The 17,429-nt window shown below is 41.7% G+C and overlaps 2 protein-coding genes across 7 annotated transcripts in view; one reads left to right on the top strand and one right to left on the bottom strand.

The window, feature by feature from the left end:
- The first annotated feature begins 891 nt into the window (after positions 1-891).
- top1a (DNA topoisomerase Ia) lies at positions 892-10,873 on the top strand. 2 transcript variants are annotated; one of them, XM_083971079.1, is made up of 21 exons: positions 892-1,044; positions 1,517-1,541; positions 3,696-3,786; positions 3,946-4,060; positions 4,372-4,424; positions 4,510-4,593; positions 4,727-4,796; positions 4,995-5,086; positions 5,250-5,365; positions 5,462-5,583; positions 5,703-5,825; positions 6,139-6,326; positions 6,411-6,555; positions 6,847-6,990; positions 7,184-7,369; positions 7,448-7,516; positions 7,662-7,776; positions 8,494-8,621; positions 9,221-9,315; positions 9,405-9,554; positions 9,697-10,873. In XM_083971079.1, the coding sequence occupies exons 1-21, from the start codon at positions 1,012-1,014 to the stop codon at positions 9,797-9,799; spliced, it is 2,247 nt and encodes a 748-aa protein (XP_083827205.1). In that variant the 5' UTR covers positions 892-1,011; the 3' UTR covers positions 9,800-10,873. The 2 variants fall into 2 exon arrangements, with proteins under 2 accessions (XP_083827205.1, XP_083827206.1); XM_083971080.1 differs by lacking the exons at positions 892-1,044; positions 1,517-1,541; positions 3,696-3,786; ... (2 more) ...; positions 4,510-4,593; positions 4,727-4,796 and adding an exon at positions 4,799-4,815 and having other exon boundaries at positions 5,013-5,086.
- Positions 10,874-12,505: 1,632 nt separating this feature from the next.
- The window catches only part of zhx3a (zinc fingers and homeoboxes 3a), a 45,757-nt gene continuing 40,833 nt past the window's right edge, over positions 12,506-17,429 (bottom strand). For all 5 annotated transcript variants that reach the window (XM_083971074.1, XM_083971075.1, XM_083971073.1 and 2 more), the window contains 2 exons: positions 13,958-16,877; positions 12,506-13,392 (listed from right to left, as the gene is read on the bottom strand). In XM_083971074.1, coding sequence (XP_083827200.1) covers positions 13,359-13,392; positions 13,958-16,680 — 2,757 coding nt within the window. In that variant the 5' untranslated portion in view covers positions 16,681-16,877 and the 3' untranslated portion in view covers positions 12,506-13,358. The remainder of the gene's footprint in view (positions 13,393-13,957; positions 16,878-17,429) is intronic.

Raw genomic sequence — 17,429 nt, forward strand, 5'->3', positions numbered from 1 at the left:
AGTATGCCTCTTTATGTACATGTAAAAGTTCATGTTTTTTTCATGTGACAAGGAAAACACAAGGTGCATCAACCCATACCAGCAGGCACATTATTTTATCATGACCTGATAAAAAATATGTTGATGAAAAATATACCTAATAATAATAATAATCGATTTGCAATTGTTCATTGATCACCTGTCATTCAGTTTTGTAATCCCCTTTACAATTCATATCATTTTTTGTCGTTTAAAATCTATAATTAAACCCACTTCACAGATAGATGAGGCTGAAACCAACTTTTTTTTCTCTCTTTAAAAAAAAAAAAGCAAATTGCAGGCTATACTGTAGTTCTGGACAACACCTTTACCTCACACGTGACCCATTAACTCATGTTTACCTTGGACTGGATATGTGATAGCTGTTGGCTCTCAAGGATATTGAGAGCTGCATGTTATTCAGGCCTGCACCTTTTTTTTTTTGAATCACTGAAAGAACAGCACCATTCCCAGGCCTTCCCTCACTCACCTAACATCTGTATTTTATTTGTTTTACCCATGTCATTAGATTAAGTTTAAATCATACCTTGAAATGCATATTTACAAAACGAAACGACAAAATGACTCACATATGGTGATTATGGCTGTCGTTGCTGTGCAATTACAAGAAATATGCACACAACATAGATGTACCTCCCTGATCAAATCAAGTAAACACAAAAAACAAGCGGAGCACTGAGCCTGGATCACCATGTGCTCCTGGTATGTGTGTCGTCCTCACTCACTCCGGCCTGTGAGTGAGTGTCTGTGACCATCGTGGGCCTGGACAGCAACACGTTTTACGGAGGAGGAGCCACGCTGCTCTCAACCATTTAAACTGAGGCGCATGCGCAGTAATGTACAATTGGCACTTGGCTCTTACACAACCGAGCCTTTTCTTCATTCTGCCTGCACCTACTCGCCGGTGTGTGGTCACTCTCTCCACGCTACTTGGTTTTTATTTTTGTTTTTAAATCACGCAACTCGTAGGAAATGAGTGGGGATCATTCCCACAACGAGGACCAGGTATTGTTTAAACCTAATTTGTTGTATATAACGTTAATATGTCATCTCTGTTGGTGGTAAACTGGTACAGTTTCTTGCTACCGTTTAAATTGTTTGGTTTGACAGGGCAACTTAGCCTAACTGTGAACAGCAGTGCCTGCTATCGCGCATTTTGTTTGTTAACAGCGGCTTAAACAAGTTTCATCACATCTATGTTTTCAATGTTGGTGAAAAGGAGCTGTCCGGTTAGGATCGGGGTTGTTTGGGTGGGCATAAACTCAAATATAAAGTGGGATAACGCTACATTTAGCCAGCGTTAGCTTTAGCCAGTGTTAGCCGTAGCGGCTACACCGTTAGCCGCTAAAGCCATATTACCCATACCGGCCAGTGTAGCATGTTAGCTCCGCTTTGCTATCCAGCAAGTTCAAAGTTAGTTAGCCGGCTAGTTAGCTCCTACCCTTTATAACAACCATCCCTTTTCTTGATTTTTCAGATTGACTGTGGCTCTCGGGTCAATGGTAAGTTCACTAGGGTAAGATAACAAGTTGAAACGAGGATTTTCCTTTTCATTGTGACTTGCCTTCACTGATCAAATGTAACGTTACGTTAGTTCTGAGTAGAGGACAGAAATGGCGTCCAGAGACTAAGTCCTCTGTCTCACTCACAAGCGCCTATTGTTCAAAAGGGAGGTCTTGTAAAAGCTTTTCCGCAACATATTTACTCGATTGGAATCATTATTGGCACACACATCGAGGTGTTTTATCAGTTTATCGTATTAGATTTTATTGTTGGATCGCTTTTAGTACCACATTTCCCACCTGAAAGTGAGGGTTTGGGGGTTGAGGACTTAGTCTCTGCGCCATTTTCTTTTTCGGTGTAGCGGCCTGACTGTGCTGCAAGCTGAACCCAGGCTGTGAAGTGCAGATGGCTGTGTGGAGGAGAAATGCGAAGGCACGCTGCTTCAGCATGATCCCATATTGTGACAAAGAAGAACATATTTTTCACACGCGATCTTCAACTCTTTTCATAGCTTAAGTTATTATGATTTTTAGAGCTAGAGAGACTTATCATTCCCACGCTAGGATAGAGTGAAGTGTTTTTAGTTGTATGTTCAGTAGTCATTAACTTTAATTCATCCTCCTCTTTGCAAGTAACTGTACACAAGACGGGGTTTGACAACATGTTAAGTTTTCTGTAGTTTTTGTGCTGTTGTCACTCATCTGTTTTAACTCTAGATATTTATGTTAAACATAGGACGCATCATTCATACATGTTTGGTAGACAGCTAAGATGGACTAATTGTTCTTCCCTTACATGGTACACTTAACAACTCAAGTCAAACCCTTCTGTACGTCTTGAGACTAAATGTGTAGCTTTGTTTTTAGATACTCAATCAACCTGTGGGCCTGAGATTTTAAGATAAAGCTTATCTTAATTTGATTTTTATTTTGCAGCACTGGGGCATTTGTCTGTGCTAAATGTACTCACTTTTAGTTGTACTCAGACTGGACTAAATTGTCTTGGCATAATAAAAATGATTAGCAAGACTGGATTCTTTTTCTAAAGCAACATATATATATATATATATATATATATGGCCTGGTTTAAAAAGCATACACAATTTAGATGGATTCAATCCCCTCATTCATTTACTTGCTCATCTAATTCTCTGTATCAACTGAGCTCAATGTGTTTGCTAGGCGTATATTCAGAATTTAAGTATTTCATCCATCAACTGCAGAGTGAATTCTTATGTTCTCTGTCTTGACTGCAATAACATGGTGCCATGTAACAGGCCTGTGCATTGAATTATATTACTAGATGATTTTTGTCTTAGGTTTAAACAGACAGCACATATAAGATCTTGAAATCTTTGATTAATGAATAAAAAATCTTAATAGTTTAACAGTCAGGAAAGGAGAAAACAAGGCTGCTTATGCCTGCTATGGGTTCAATAATTTCTTGAGACCCTTTAACTTTCTTATTCTTTTTTTTTCTTTGCTTGAATACATGAACAATTTGACTTGCACTCACATACCACCACGACAACCTGTTTTGAGGACCTGTTCGTAGACAACTTATTCTACTAAGCTAATAGTAGCGAACTGCCAGGTCTATGACAAAGTGCAAAGTTTGAGTGTCATGATTTAATTATGATAATTGCAGTTGTTCCTTAACTAAGGTAGATTTTTTTCCTGCTGTGACTCATAAATTAAATAGTGAAAGCCTACTTTGTTCACGTGCATGTTTCAACCTGTCAGAGGTTTCATATTGTCTCATAAACAATGAGGCTCATACGGGCAGTAGGAGGTGCTGTGCTACTGTGTAATAAATATTCTGTTTACAGGCTGCATGACAGTCAGATTGTGGTCCATGTTCCTTTTTTCAAATTTCATGCTTTTACCAAAAAAAGAAAACTATGTAGGTGTACTTTGAGTACTTAAGTTGTCAGTTAGGACTATTGTTTGTTTTAAGCCTGCGCACATTAACACATGGATGAGGGGAGTACACTCAATTTGCCACTGTTGTATCGAGTCACAATGATCATACTTCAGGTAGTTCTTGGTCCTGATAAAGGGACACAACAGGCTGGCCATTTATTCTGCCTATCGTTCATCTGATTCAATACATTGTCCACTTTTAAAGAAGGTAACAGTGTTATCTTTTTGTAGACTCTCACAAGCATAAAGACAAGTACAAGGAACACAAACATAAGGACCACAAGAAAGATAAGGAACGGGAAAAGTCAAAGCATGGCAACAGGTATGTTGTGTGCTTCCAGAATTCATAAATTTCACTTTTGTGGTGATGTCTGCTCAGAATGGACAAGATGTGCCACCTTAATACTTGGTATTTTTCACCAGTGCATAGTAAAAGTTAAAATCTCCTGACTTGATCGTTTTTTTTTTTGTTTCTTTTAAGCTCTAGCGATCACAGAGACTCCTCTGACAAAAAACACAGAGACAAGGAGAGGGAAAAGATGAAGCACAAAGATGGCAGCACAGACAAATACAAGGACAAGCACAAGGAGAAGAAGGTGAATTATGCAAATAATTCATGGAAGAATGCATGTGTGGTTGTGCATGTAATGTTGTGATTTTGTGGGAGTTCATTATGAATTTTTCTGCAGTATTCAGCTCTGTCAAATCATGCAGTCACTGTTGTGGCACTCAACCGTTTAAACAATGAGCAAAATTGTTGCACATTTTCTGTTTTTGTTGTGGTATATTTGACAAAATCTGTCCTCTGAATGAAGATACGGAAACGTTCAAAAACATGGGAAGAAAGTGGATTTGCAAATGTGAAGTCTCCATTAACAACTTTTTGTTTACTTTTTTTTTTTTTTAGATGAAGTCCCTTGATGGTAAAATCAAAAAGGAAAAAGAGAATGGGTTTGCCAGGTATGTCTGGACTCCATATTTCTCTTAAGGGCTATTTAAGCTAACAGATGTATTTATCTGATTTGGAGTGTCTTTTCTTTTTCAGCCCACATGTGAAGTCTGAGCCTGAAGATGACTTTTACCACTCTCCTAAACAGTCTCTGAAAAGAGAACGTGATGACGATAACGAGTAAGTAGCCCACGCCATTAGACTTTTGACATGTTTGCCACCCTACTTCATAGGGTTTAGGGTATCAGTGTAGTTTTTCCATGTGACCAACATTTGATCTACCAGACTTGTGACACAGGGTGTTGTTTTTCAGCTATGACTTCAAGCCCAAGAAAATAAAGACTGAAAATGACAAGATGGCAAAAAAAAGAAAACCAGATCAGGTAAGCACAAGGCCACACAGTCATGCAGACTTGATTTCAGTTGAGTTTCTCTTAACAATAAAAAGAGCTTCCAACGAGTTTGCTCCTTGACCTGAAGAACTGGGAGAGGCTTGAGTGTCAATCTTGAGTGTTGATATTTAAAAAAAAAAATTCTGCCAACCTGGGAGTGAAAGAACTCAGTTTCTCTTCCCTTTTTAGGACATCAAGTCCAAAAAGACAAAAAACAAAAAAGGAGAAGTCACTGATGGAAAAAAGAAAGCAAAAAAAGAGCCAGAAGAGAAGTGGAAATGGTGAGTTGCTGTCAGCCAGCTGTGCAATGCCTACATGTCAGTGTGGTGATAGTTCAGGTTTGGGACCATTGCACGTCGAGTATCCAGAGATGTGCTTTATCTGTGGTTATATATTATATATATTCCAAGTCCTTATTGGATGGCTTTATTTGGGTGACTCCAGGTGGGAAGAGGAGAGATACACAGACGGCTCCAAATGGAGGTTTCTGGAACACAAAGGGCCAGTGTTCGCGCCACCATATGATCCTCTACCTAACAATGTCAAATTTTACTATGATGGTAAGATTGTATTGTGCTTATCCTTTTTGTTAAATTTTTTTTTTAATGACGTGTTGTCAAAGGCTAATTTAAAACTTTTGCTCATGCATATCTTAGGTAAACATATGAAGCTCAGCCCAGAAGCAGAAGAGGTGGCTACATTCTTTGCCAAAATGCTGGACCACGAGTACACCACAAAGGATATTTTCCGTAAAAACTTCTACAAAGACTGGAGGAAGGTAAGAAAAAATGCACTTCTCTCTGTTGAAGATTCTGAATTAACACATTTTGTGAAAACTCAGATTCTCAAATGTCAAAGATTCCCGTGTTTGAGTGCAACATTGTGTGCCCGATGCAGGAAATGACTTCAGAGGAAAAGGCCAAGATCACAGACCTGAAGAAATGCAACTTCTCAGAGATGAGTGAATACTTCAAGGCACAGTCTGAAGCCAGAAAGGCCATGACAAAGGATGAGAAGCTGGTAAGTTATGACAAGTAGTTTGATTTGGAGCTAAACTTGATCAGTCAGTACTTATGTTTAACCAATTTGGAGGGCCACACTGTACATTTACCTCCCAGAAGTATCATGTAAACATTGATCACATGGTGTCACCTGTCTTGGTTTATAAATACTTGAATGTTTTATGATTTATTTAAGAAAATTCAACAGTTTGTGATCACACACTTCAGGATCTAATGAAGAACCTGTAAAAGCTTTCAATACTGTTTCTTCATAACATTCAAATTGTGCTTCTCAGCAAGTTAAGACCCGAGTGTGTCTCTGTTTCTTGCAGAAAATCAAGGAGGAGAATGAGCGTCTCTTACAGGAGTATGGCTTCTGCATTATGGACAACCACAGAGAACGTATTGCCAACTTCCGCATTGAGCCCCCGGGCCTGTTCCGTGGCCGTGGAGACCACCCTAAGATGGGCATGCTCAAACGTCGCATCAGGCCCGAGGACATCATCGTCAACTGCAGCAAGTGAGTGAAGGGTCGCCTTCTCAACGCTGGTGAATTTGCTTGTGAAGTCAGTAACATGGCTAAAGGTTACTGTGCTCCTCGTAGGGACTCCAAGCATCCTCCGCCTCCTCCAGGCAGGAAGTGGAAAGAGGTTCGTCATGACAACAAGGTGACTTGGCTGGTGTCGTGGACGGAGAACATCCAAGGCTCCATCAAGTACATCATGCTGAACCCAAGCTCCAGGATCAAGGTGAGCTACAATGTGTATTGTCTACTGTTGTTTGACTCAACCTGAGGAATTGGTTAAGACCCAAAACCATCAAAATTATTTTGCTTTTTTAGGATGTTCATTATCTGTTGAAAAGGACTTTGGCTCCATTCCTTTAAAAAACATAACTGAGACGGATGTATGTGACGTTACTGTGCAGGGAACACGATGTGCTGTAAAACCTACTCATTTAAGTTCCTGTGACTTTGTGTTAGACACGCAAACATGGCCCCATCTAATTCATTACTTTGTCATGATGCTGTTTATCTGCAGGGAGAGAAGGATTGGCAGAAGTATGAAACAGCCCGTAGACTGAAGAAATGCGTGGATCGTATCAGAAACCAGTACCGTGAAGACTGGAAGTCCAAGGAGATGAGGATCAGGCAGCGAGCTGTGGCACTCTACTTCATTGACAAGGTGAGGTGTGCATGGTGCATGAGAACTATTGACATTGTCCTGAGTGTGTGTGTGTGTAGCTTGCATTGGTTAATGTAGCATAATTGCTTTTTAACGATGACTGTGGAGGTTTAGTGAGTGCTGAAACACAAGCTGCAGTGAGGGTAATGTCTTTATAAGCCGGCTTAAATCCAGCTGTCCTAATGTGATCTAGCTGGCTCTGAGAGCGGGTAACGAGAAGGAGGAAGGAGAGACTGCTGACACCGTGGGCTGCTGCTCTCTGAGAGTTGAACACATCAAGCTCTACCCAGAGAACGACGGGCAGGAGTACGTGGTGGAGTTTGACTTCCTCGGTAAAGACTCCATCCGCTACTACAACAAAGTCCCTGTGGAGAAAAGGGTAAGGACTGAAGCAGAGCTCTTAATTTAAATGTGTGAACATTACCTGTGCATTCATATTTTATCTGCCTCTTCTTAGGTGTTCAAGAATCTTCAGCTGTTCATGGAGAACAAGGAGCCGGATGACGACCTGTTTGACCGTCTAAATGTAAGCAAAACAAAACTTGTTAAATGAAAATGTGTTCTTATTTTGTTTATTACATCAGTTTGGTATTACATGTTTATTTGGGACATTGTGTTGCAATATGAACATCTATTGTTTTGTCACTTTCTTTTACCAAATATCTTTGTAGACATCTATCCTGAACAAGCACCTTCAGGAGCTGATGGATGGTCTGACAGCCAAAGTTTTCCGTACCTACAATGCCTCAATCACCCTGCAGCAGCAGTTGAAAGTGCTCACAAATGGTAAACATCCACCTACAGTTACACAAACCCTGATAGTTTTCACCTAGGTCTAAATAATGGACACAACAGTGTTTTTAACTCACTAAAGGTTTAAAATGAGCCTTTTATGATGGTTTTTGAGCGTTCATGGTTCTACCATTGGTCAGCCAAGTGCCACGTGACTTTGCCAACTTAATTTGAAACGCCACCACCCGTAGGGAAACAAGAGTACTTGGTGACTCAAACTATTGGTCAAACCTTGTCCAGCAGTTGCTTAATATGGCTCATTTTGCATTGCAAAAGCTGTGTGCTGTGGATGAAATAAAGAGGATATTTTATTGCCTTAACTTTCTCTCTGAACAATAATTTTACTTGATAGCACTGCGGTCTCTTTATGTTTTGGGTGATTTTCTTTTTTAGCAAACAATGTTCCATTTATAAAATCAGAATTTTGGCAGCGAAGTGGAGTTGAGATGTAGACTTGATGGTCTGTTCTATGGGCAAACAAAACATGTAAATGAGAACTGCTTTATTGGGTGGTGGCTGTATTAAAATGTGCACGAGCGTAGATGGGAGAGAAGACAAGCAGCCGACACTAGGCAGGATGTAAATACTATGTGATGTCCTGGGTTTTTTGCTCAGTGACCATACACAGTCCCTACAGCCCCTACGTTTTGACCCAGTCTTGTTAAGTCATTATTAAAAAGGAGAACTGATCGATTTTCTTTGCCTTTCTAGTGGACGAGAACATTCCAGCCAAGATCTTGTCCTACAACAGGGCCAACAGGGCCGTAGCCATCCTGTGCAACCATCAGAGAGCCCCACCGAAGACATTTGAGAAGTCTATGCAGAACCTGCAGACTAAGGTGAGGAAGTGGTCTTTGTTTTTACTTGAACAGAGATGGTCATCAATCTACACCTGACATTTCATTTATAGGTTTTTATAAATCTGCCAACTTAAATTGTGCTGCATAACATCAAGTTCAGTTCAGGCCCTTGCAATATCAGCAACGCGATTTTTAGTTCAGTTTCATAGCCTGAATGCTACAATCCTGTGTGTCATGACTCATGCAGTTTGTATGACTGTGCTTTACCAGTAAACTGGTAAATGGATTTTCAACATTGCAGTAGCAAAATGATTTTCTCAATAACACGATTAAAGTCAGAGCAGAAAATAGGAATTGTGCTGCAATGGATTTAATCAAAGTAATAATTCATTTTAGCATATTATAGTGATGAGATGAAAATTCAGTCTATTTGTCTTGCAAGAGCTTGATGGATATTAACAGTGATGTAGCAGCAATTTTACATGAATGTTTTAATGAGTTTGTAACTCTCATGTTGCACAGTTTTGAATCCTGACTTTAGCAAGTGGTATTGTCAAGCAATTATCAAGTTGCTGTTGGTGTTAGTTTATGAACACTGGTTACTGTACTGTCTAAGACTTATCACTCTCCCCTCTCAGATTGATGCGAAAAGGGACCAGCTTTCTGATGCCAAGAGAGAACTCAAGAGCTCCAAGGCTGATGCCAAAGTACGGAGAGATGAGAAATCCAAAAAGTGAGTATGAAAGGATTTGGTGTGGATGAACTAGTTTCTCCCTCGTCAGTCACGGTAACTGTATTGAACAATTTGCTTGTCTCCTGTAGGACCGTTGAGACGAAAAAGAAGGCAGTTCAGAGGATAGAGGAGCAGCTGATGAAGCTGGAGGTGCAGGCGACCGATCGTGAAGAGAACAAGCAGATTGCCCTCGGCACTTCCAAGCTCAACTATCTGGACCCTCGCATCTCTGTGGCCTGGTACGATTATATTATTGAAGTCTGCTAAGAAATACTGAAATATTTATGGCCCAAACTTCTGCCAGTTTTTTGTTTTGCACGATTGCAGTCGATGATATGGAAAACTCCTCCATCTTAATTTCTGTCTTGTTTTGTCCACCAGGTGTAAGAAGTGGGGCATTCCCGTTGAAAAGATCTACAACAAGACCCAGCGTGAGAAATTTGCCTGGGCCATTGACATGGCAGATGATGACTTTGAATTTTAAATCCCTGTTTGTGGTTTCAACTATGATACACTCATTTTTTTTATTGGATACTTGTTTTTTAGCTTAACTGAATTTTGCTCGATGGCCAGACCTGGCAAGGAATTTTAAGAGAGTCTGAGCAGAAAAACAGCGGTGACATGGTAAGACAAGATGAGGCCATAATGAAGTGGCAAGAGGGTGTTGTGGGTACTCCTTAATCTGATCTGAGATCAGACCACAAGGCTGAACTATGCCCACAACTGAGCATCAAGGCATAGTCTCAGTAATTGGAAGACCCTCCTACCTTTGTCTCTCCTCCCTCCTTGGGGCAAAACCCACCAATGCCTGATCTTTGAACTCTGTGGTCCTATAGCTACTGTATTAAGCAAAAACAAAAAATGCTTTTTATCATTTTCTTTCCTCACTCACTCTGTATTTTAGCCCTCCCATGTATTATTAATGAATTCTATATTTTGATAGACAAAGTTAAATCAAATGAATTCCTTAAATACACCCACGCGCCTTTCAAGGAAATGTGAGCTTGACTTTTGAGGTGTGTTTGTGTGTGTGCGCGCGTGCATGTGTGTCTGAGGGACTCGACCATGGAAGCTGTCTGTTTAGGTGAATATTTTAAACTGGACTATGTTGAATTGTTCAGCATGAAAGAGGATGTCTGGGCAGGCAAAGGGGAAAATACTGCAACCATGTCAATATTTACTTAAGCAAGCAGAATGTGAATATTTTGTTTTACATCCTCTATCAGGGACTTCTTTTTCAGTGTAAATGTGAACCAATCATTTGTATCCTTTGAGTTGCAAGCATCCTCTGAATCGCTCTGCATAGTCCTGTCTACATCTGATTTTAACTTAATTTAACAATTGTTCCGAGACAAAAAAAAAAAAAACAACAACTTGCGTATCTGTTACTTGAAGATGATGCTATGATAATGTATTTAAAGTCAGTAAATTTGAAAGTGTTTTTCTTCCAGAAGGGTATGTGAGGGACATGAACTTTGCCAAAAAAAATCACCAATCTGTTACAATTTTAAGCAGTTTTTTTTTTAATTGTGTAAAGGTTGAGGATAAAGTAATGTAACATTTTAATGTGAATTATCAGTTCATTTTATTCCACTCTTACAATAGGAAAGTTGATGTAAGTAGCTGTAAAGTCAACATCCTATTCCTGTTTTACCTTTTATTTTTTTGTCATAGCCTTTGATCATGTTTCATTGAGTTTTACGCCCATTGTAGGTTCAAAAATGAATAAAACCCTACAAGTAAATTTGTGTTTGGTTTATTTTTTCTCTCCTTATTCTCCTCGTAGTGTACTCCTGAATTCTTTATAGTGTTTCAAGGTCCCATTCCCGGGGCAGAGGCCCCCTGATGCACCGCTGCCTGTTGGTTTTGGACTAACGGCCGTTGTGGAGGTCTTGCCAGAGTTGCGCCGTCCTCACACTTGCTTTGTCAAACACATTTGATCATTTCTTATCTCGGTAAGCTCAGACCTTAACCCCACCCTGTAGCACAACACATGTCAAAACTTCCAAGAATTAAAATTCATGCTTATACATTAAAGAGCTCTCGGAGCGTTTCACATCCTCTATTGGAGGGTGAGTTGTGTTGTGACTGGCCTCGGTAAAAACTTGTACTTTTCCTGTTGTGTTCTCTTTCAAGTTTTTTCCTTGGATTTTATTTCTCTGGTAACATCTGGATGGCCTGTGCCCCTTTTGTTTGCCCGTAACATTCATTTGCCACTGACTTCAAAGTTTGCTGCCCTCTGCATACATACCTAAAGACTAAATACCTCACAATACACCATGTAGACAAAATAAACTATTGTTACCCTGCAAAGATGGCTTGCCATGAAGTCTGGCTGCGTTTTCCTCTGTAAATTGCCTCTCAGCACTGACTGTACTGTCAGCTTCTCGCCAGCAGGTGAGGCTGTAAGCATTTCTCCAATCCCCAGTTCTTTGTACTTTCACATTCATCACACTGAATAATTTGACCGGTATCCATGGAACAATTCATATTCACTTCTTGGTGCAAGGTGCTGAGCAAATTACAAGACGTTGGTGCTTGGTGAGTATTCAGTTTATTCTGTAAAGATTCAGAAGTGTAGAAAGGATGATACAACAGTGCTTTATGATCAGACTATTTCATAAAAGTTCTTTAAGTGATCATAACACCGTAAGTCCAGATTCCATTTATCTCAAACCAAAATAAATTTGTAACATTCGACACAAGTGCATACACTGCTGGTAGGAGATCAACCTCCAATTTCACTTTGGATGGTATAGCACCGTTCTTAGCTATTAGCAGCTTGACAAAGATGCAGCTTAATAGGATTCATGTAGTGACTGTATGTTTATATAAACACAAGAAAATTCAGAGAAGAGCAAAGATCTCCTCATTTGGCTCTCTAGCTAGCACGATATCTCACTCTGTCATTGTCTAGGGATCAAATTGATAATTTTGCTTATAACAACATTTTTGCCAGTAACAATATTTGATACAATTACAGCTTAAAGTTAAACTCCAAGTGTACAGAAAGCAGCACAAGTTTTTTTTTTCTTTTTTTTTCACAGATATAGACCAACAGTGACCATCGATGCACTGGCATGTTTTTTTTTTCTTCTTTTCTTCAGGACAGCACAGTAGCTGGAAAGCAAGGTGATGGACACACAGGTCATATAAACACATGGACAGAGCTGAGTAAGGCAACGTTAGCGTGACAGGCTTCTCTCTGTTCAGTTTGCAGGGCAGTGTAGTGTATTGATCTTGACAGAGCTGTCAATACCTTTAATGTGGGGCAGTGTGATTTTTAGCATTGCTGTCTTCATTAGTGCATTGTATATAGTCTCTTGCGTGTAGCTGAACTGCAAAGTGATCACCAACATTTATACAGATCTAAATAAAACATGTTTGATTGCATCTGGACTTACAGTGACTATAGAAGAGTAAATAGAATTGAAAAACCAAATAACGGAAAAAGTAAAATTCAAGGCAGTGCTGAAGTACTGGTTGCTAAAAAAGTAAAAAATATCACAAAGCCAACAATAACATTTCCTTGACACATCTTTTGTTTGTCCAGTCAGTACAAACCCTCTTTTATAGTGCAGTTTCAATCATATATATATATTTATCCCTCTGACCCAAAAACAATATCTTTCGGCCCTATCCTATCCTATCTTCGCTCATTCAAGTCAGTTTTCCAGTCAGTGTGCGTCTTTTCTCTTTCTTTTCTTTGATCCCTCGTACTGACCTCATTGTGCACCCTCCCCACACAACCACAAAGAAGCATGAAAGGCTTAAACATCACAGAACTCAAAGGTGAGAAGTTCTTTCTTTTGACGATGGCAGGAAGTGATGGCAGATGGAAGAGGAGGAGGAGGAGGAGGGGAAAGGGAGGAGGGGGGTGGGGGGTATTCACAGTTACAGTCAGAGTCCATCGGTCCAGCTACAATCACATCTGCTGTCATTATGAACACTCTTTTTTTTTTTTTTTTTTCAGACCACGGCAAGGGGAGCGAGCCAGCCTTTAAAAACATGATGTTCCTCCGGCGAGACTGGGGATAGTTTCGTCACACCTCCAGCAGCTCCATCCTCAGGCGATCCCTATCAGCAACACACACAAACAGGCACAAACGCAACATGCACAAATCATGAGGACGTGATTGGAAAGTTCCTGTTGTATTGTATTACTGTTGCATTGTAATGTGGTACTTTTTTTTTTTTTTTTTTTGAGAGGGAGCATTGTAAAAAGACGCCTGCGTTACGGGTTGACTTGCCGCTCGGAAATCCATCTCACAAAAGACAATTGTCATGATTTATTCACATATATTAGCATGCGCTCGCAATCTATAATTCAACGGCCCAGACTCCTGCTTATCTAAAAATAGCTTCTTAAACACAGACCTTTGATTGCCTGAATAAGCTACTCAGCATGAGTACCTGTACACACTCCCCCTGCCTCCTTTTTACTGTACATCACGCAGCAACCACTACAAACAACAAGCTGTCATGCTTTCATCACTCCACCTGGCTTACATTGTTTTTGTTTCCCTGATTGATAAATAGCACAAAGCGTGTAAAATATCACAAGGTACTTGAATGAGAAGTGTATCTTACTTCAGTATAGCTTTTATCACACTTTGAAATTTGAACATAATGACTGTAATACCTGGCCTGATTGGCATCAGTCTGCTGTTCAATGAGCGACTGACTGGCCACTGGCTGCTGATGGTCCTCCGCTGCCTCCGACCACGGATCCTGCAGGGCCGCCGGCTGCGCTGACTCCTCAGCTTGGCCTCGTTCTCCGCTCCCCTCGGACCCCATCAGACCAAGCAGCGGTGAGTATGTATCCTGCCACACGACCCGCTGCCCTGTGTTGAGTCCTGCTTCTCCTTCAAGGTGCTTGCTCATGTCTTGCTCAGCAAGTTTCTTTTTGGCCATTTGAGGGTCTTTCGGTGACTCGGCGCCCCCCGTGTCCCCGCGGCCACTTGCTTCCTCCGTTTCCGAGGGCGATCGCTGATAGGTCTCCAGCCACTTCAGCTGTCCGTTCTTGTGGCTGTACCGGCTGTCACTGAACCAGCGGACCACCTCTGATTTGGGAAGCCCCGTCTGGACGCTTAAGTCCTCGTACTGCTGACTGCTGGGCCAGCGGGTGGTGGAGAAAACCTGTCGCAGAATGTGCTGCTGCTGGGGGTTCTTGTTGCTCCACGGGGGGGAGAAAGACGGCTGAGAGGCAGATAGTTCGCCTCCCTCAGACTTATGTTCTTGATGTACAATCTCAGTTGTAGTCTCTGTTTCATTCATCTTCAGCCTCTTAAAGTTGATCTTGATTGGGTCAACTTTCAGCTCTGGGCAGCCTCTGTCCACAGCAAACGGGTCGTCCTCCTTAATGAGTTGCTTTAGGATTGACATGCCTTTAATGGGAAAGTCCTTGTTGCATTTACCCTCATCTAAAATGGATGAGCTGCTTTTTGCAATGACAGCGGTGCTGGTGCTTTCGGTTGGGGATTTGCTGGCATGGTTCTGGTCGGGGACGCTGTCATTACAGGTGGTACTGGGGTATTCACTGCTAATACTACTGTTGTTGGGCTTGTGGGTGTAACTGTTGCGTTCGTCGTCAGGCTTCGTAGCATGGGCCTGCTCTTGTGGACTGATGATGCCGCTGTTGTGATTGTTACAGGTGACGTTGGCTTTGCTGGTGTTGTCGATGATCACTTGACTCTTGGTACTGTTTGTAGCTTCCAATCTGATTGGTAAACTGTTGGCTTTGAGATTTGGTTTGCCGTTGGTGTCAGCAACACAGTGCTCATCATTATTGCTAATGTTGGTCGAGCAGGTGGCAATGCTGTTGATGCTGTTTGTCGGGCAGCTGATTTGCACCGTTTTCCTGGTGACGGTCTCACCACCGTTACTACTGCTGGAATAGCTGCTGATGCTGCTGCTACTACTGCAACTACTGCTGCTACTGCTGCTACTGCTGCTTCGACTGCTGCTGGTGCTACTGACACAACCACTGTTTCCAGCCATGTCCAGGCCGTGGCCGTTGCTCTTGTGCGGCTCCACAGTGGGTTGAGTATTCTTGGTCAGTACCTGTGTTGTTCTGACTATGGATGGAAACTTTGGGGGGACAATCGGAGTAGAATACGACACCCTGGTGACGTGGGGGTTGGTTGACATGCTGGCCTGCGAGGCTATGACTCCAACAGACCTGGTTTTTATACTGCCATAGGGAACTTTGGCCATGTGAAAGTTTGGTCCTTTTGAGCCCGGCTGGGCAGTGACAGTGTGGTGGGTTACGACGTGATTGACGTGCCGTGGTGTAGTGGGTTGCTTTTGAGGTGCTCCGCCCTGGAACACAGTGTTGAACATCTTCCTCCGTGCCTCCTCGATCTCTTCAGGAGACCAGCTTATGCCCTGCTTGAGCCTTTGGGCGGTAAACCACAGTTTGATCTGCTCTTCGGGGAACTCCGAGACCACTGTTAGGTAGCAGAGCTCAGCTTTGGTCGGGTAGGGGAACTTGCCAAAGGATGTTTTGAGAAAGCTGCTGGTGTCCATAGCAGCATCGTATGTGGGGATGCTGCTGAGGGGGATCATCACCTTTGGAAGGTCTTTATTAGAGTCAGAGGAAGCGGGGGTGTAAAGGGAGGGAGTGTGCTGGTGAAAGACTTGGTTGGACACTGTTGTAATCACGTGAGTGACAGCGTTCCTCGGCATAGCTGGGGCGCCAGAAACACTGAGAGCCCCGTTTTGGAGTTCAGGCACATTTGTCAGCATGCTGGGGTCTACATCCTTTCCAGTGTCTATCTTCCGTACCTCCACGGTGTGAGAAACCACAATCCTTTTGTGCTCCCCCTTGGTTTTCATCATCTTTGCGATCGGTGTTTTGGTGAGCGAAATCCCAGATTCTCTGTAGTCTTCTCCACTGTCCGTGAACAGACTTTGTTCCACAGTTGTTACTCCATCCCTCTTGTTGACAGTTAGGGAAGCAGTGACCAAGCCCTCCATTATCTTAGGGTGGGCGGTGGCATTATGCAGAGCCAGAGCCTCAAAGCGGACGACTGACACCCCACAGTTCAGGCAGTAGAAGGTGGGCTGGGCCCTGAAGTCTAAGTGGCAGTTGTGCATGTGATCCAAAAAGTAGTTTAGATCTCTGGATTCGAAACGGCAAGTCGAACAGCTGTATGTTCCTCCTTTTTGCGTCTCGCTGCCGCTGTCAGATTTGGAGGAGCTGTGAGAGAAATGGCCAGACTCTTCTCCCGAGATGCTCAGTATGCTATCTTCTGGGATTGTTGGTAGGAGTTCTGGTAGCGAGCCCAGTATGATTTCCTCACGCACATGTTTGGATTTGGATGGTATCATGCAGGGTACAGTGGATTTCCTCTTGCTGGCCATCGTGCAGCTTCGTGTAGATGGGAGAGTGAGTGATTGGTTGTCCGGTATGATGAGAACAGAGGGCGGGTGGATAGTGGAGTGGGTTGAATAGAGTTTAGTGTCATGGACCAGCCACTATGATATCACAGTGTTGCTTCATGCCTTCTGCCACTTTAGGACTCCTGTCACATGGATGAGTTTAACAGCTCCCAGGGAACCTGCGAGGAAAGAGAGACAAAAAAAGAGAGATGTGACTCAGCTCATATTTAATTTAGTAATTACAAAAAAAGAAACGACACAGTTAGAAGATGGAAAACATGGGGGTTTGAGCTGAAAAAAATGCAATCATTCATCCCAATAAATCATAGGAACGGCAGATAAAAACCCACAAATTAAAAAAAAATTACTGTGTGTATTTCAACATTTAGAAACGTAAAACATGAATACAGTAAGCTGAATGTTGAGGAAGCAAATAGCCCCACACAAGGTAATAAGTGTAGGTGGAAATACAGTGTGATCAGTGTAGGTGGTATTCATCAGTAATTACAGCACCAAAGGAAAAGGGCTTTTCTTTTAAAATAAATTTAAAAAATGCAATACATTGTATGATAATTGTTCATAAACATATTACAAATCTGAAATTAAATTTGACTTGGTTTGATTTGATTTTTCTTAAATATTGAAAAAATATTTACACTTAAATATGTGAAGGAAAGCAAAGAAAAAGGCTTCAATAATAAGAGAAATAATTTGAACGGACACACACACAC

The sequence above is a fragment of the Trachurus trachurus genome (assembly GCF_905171665.1).
Source record: "Trachurus trachurus genome assembly, chromosome: 5".
Taxonomy (NCBI): domain Eukaryota; kingdom Metazoa; phylum Chordata; class Actinopteri; order Carangiformes; family Carangidae; genus Trachurus; species Trachurus trachurus.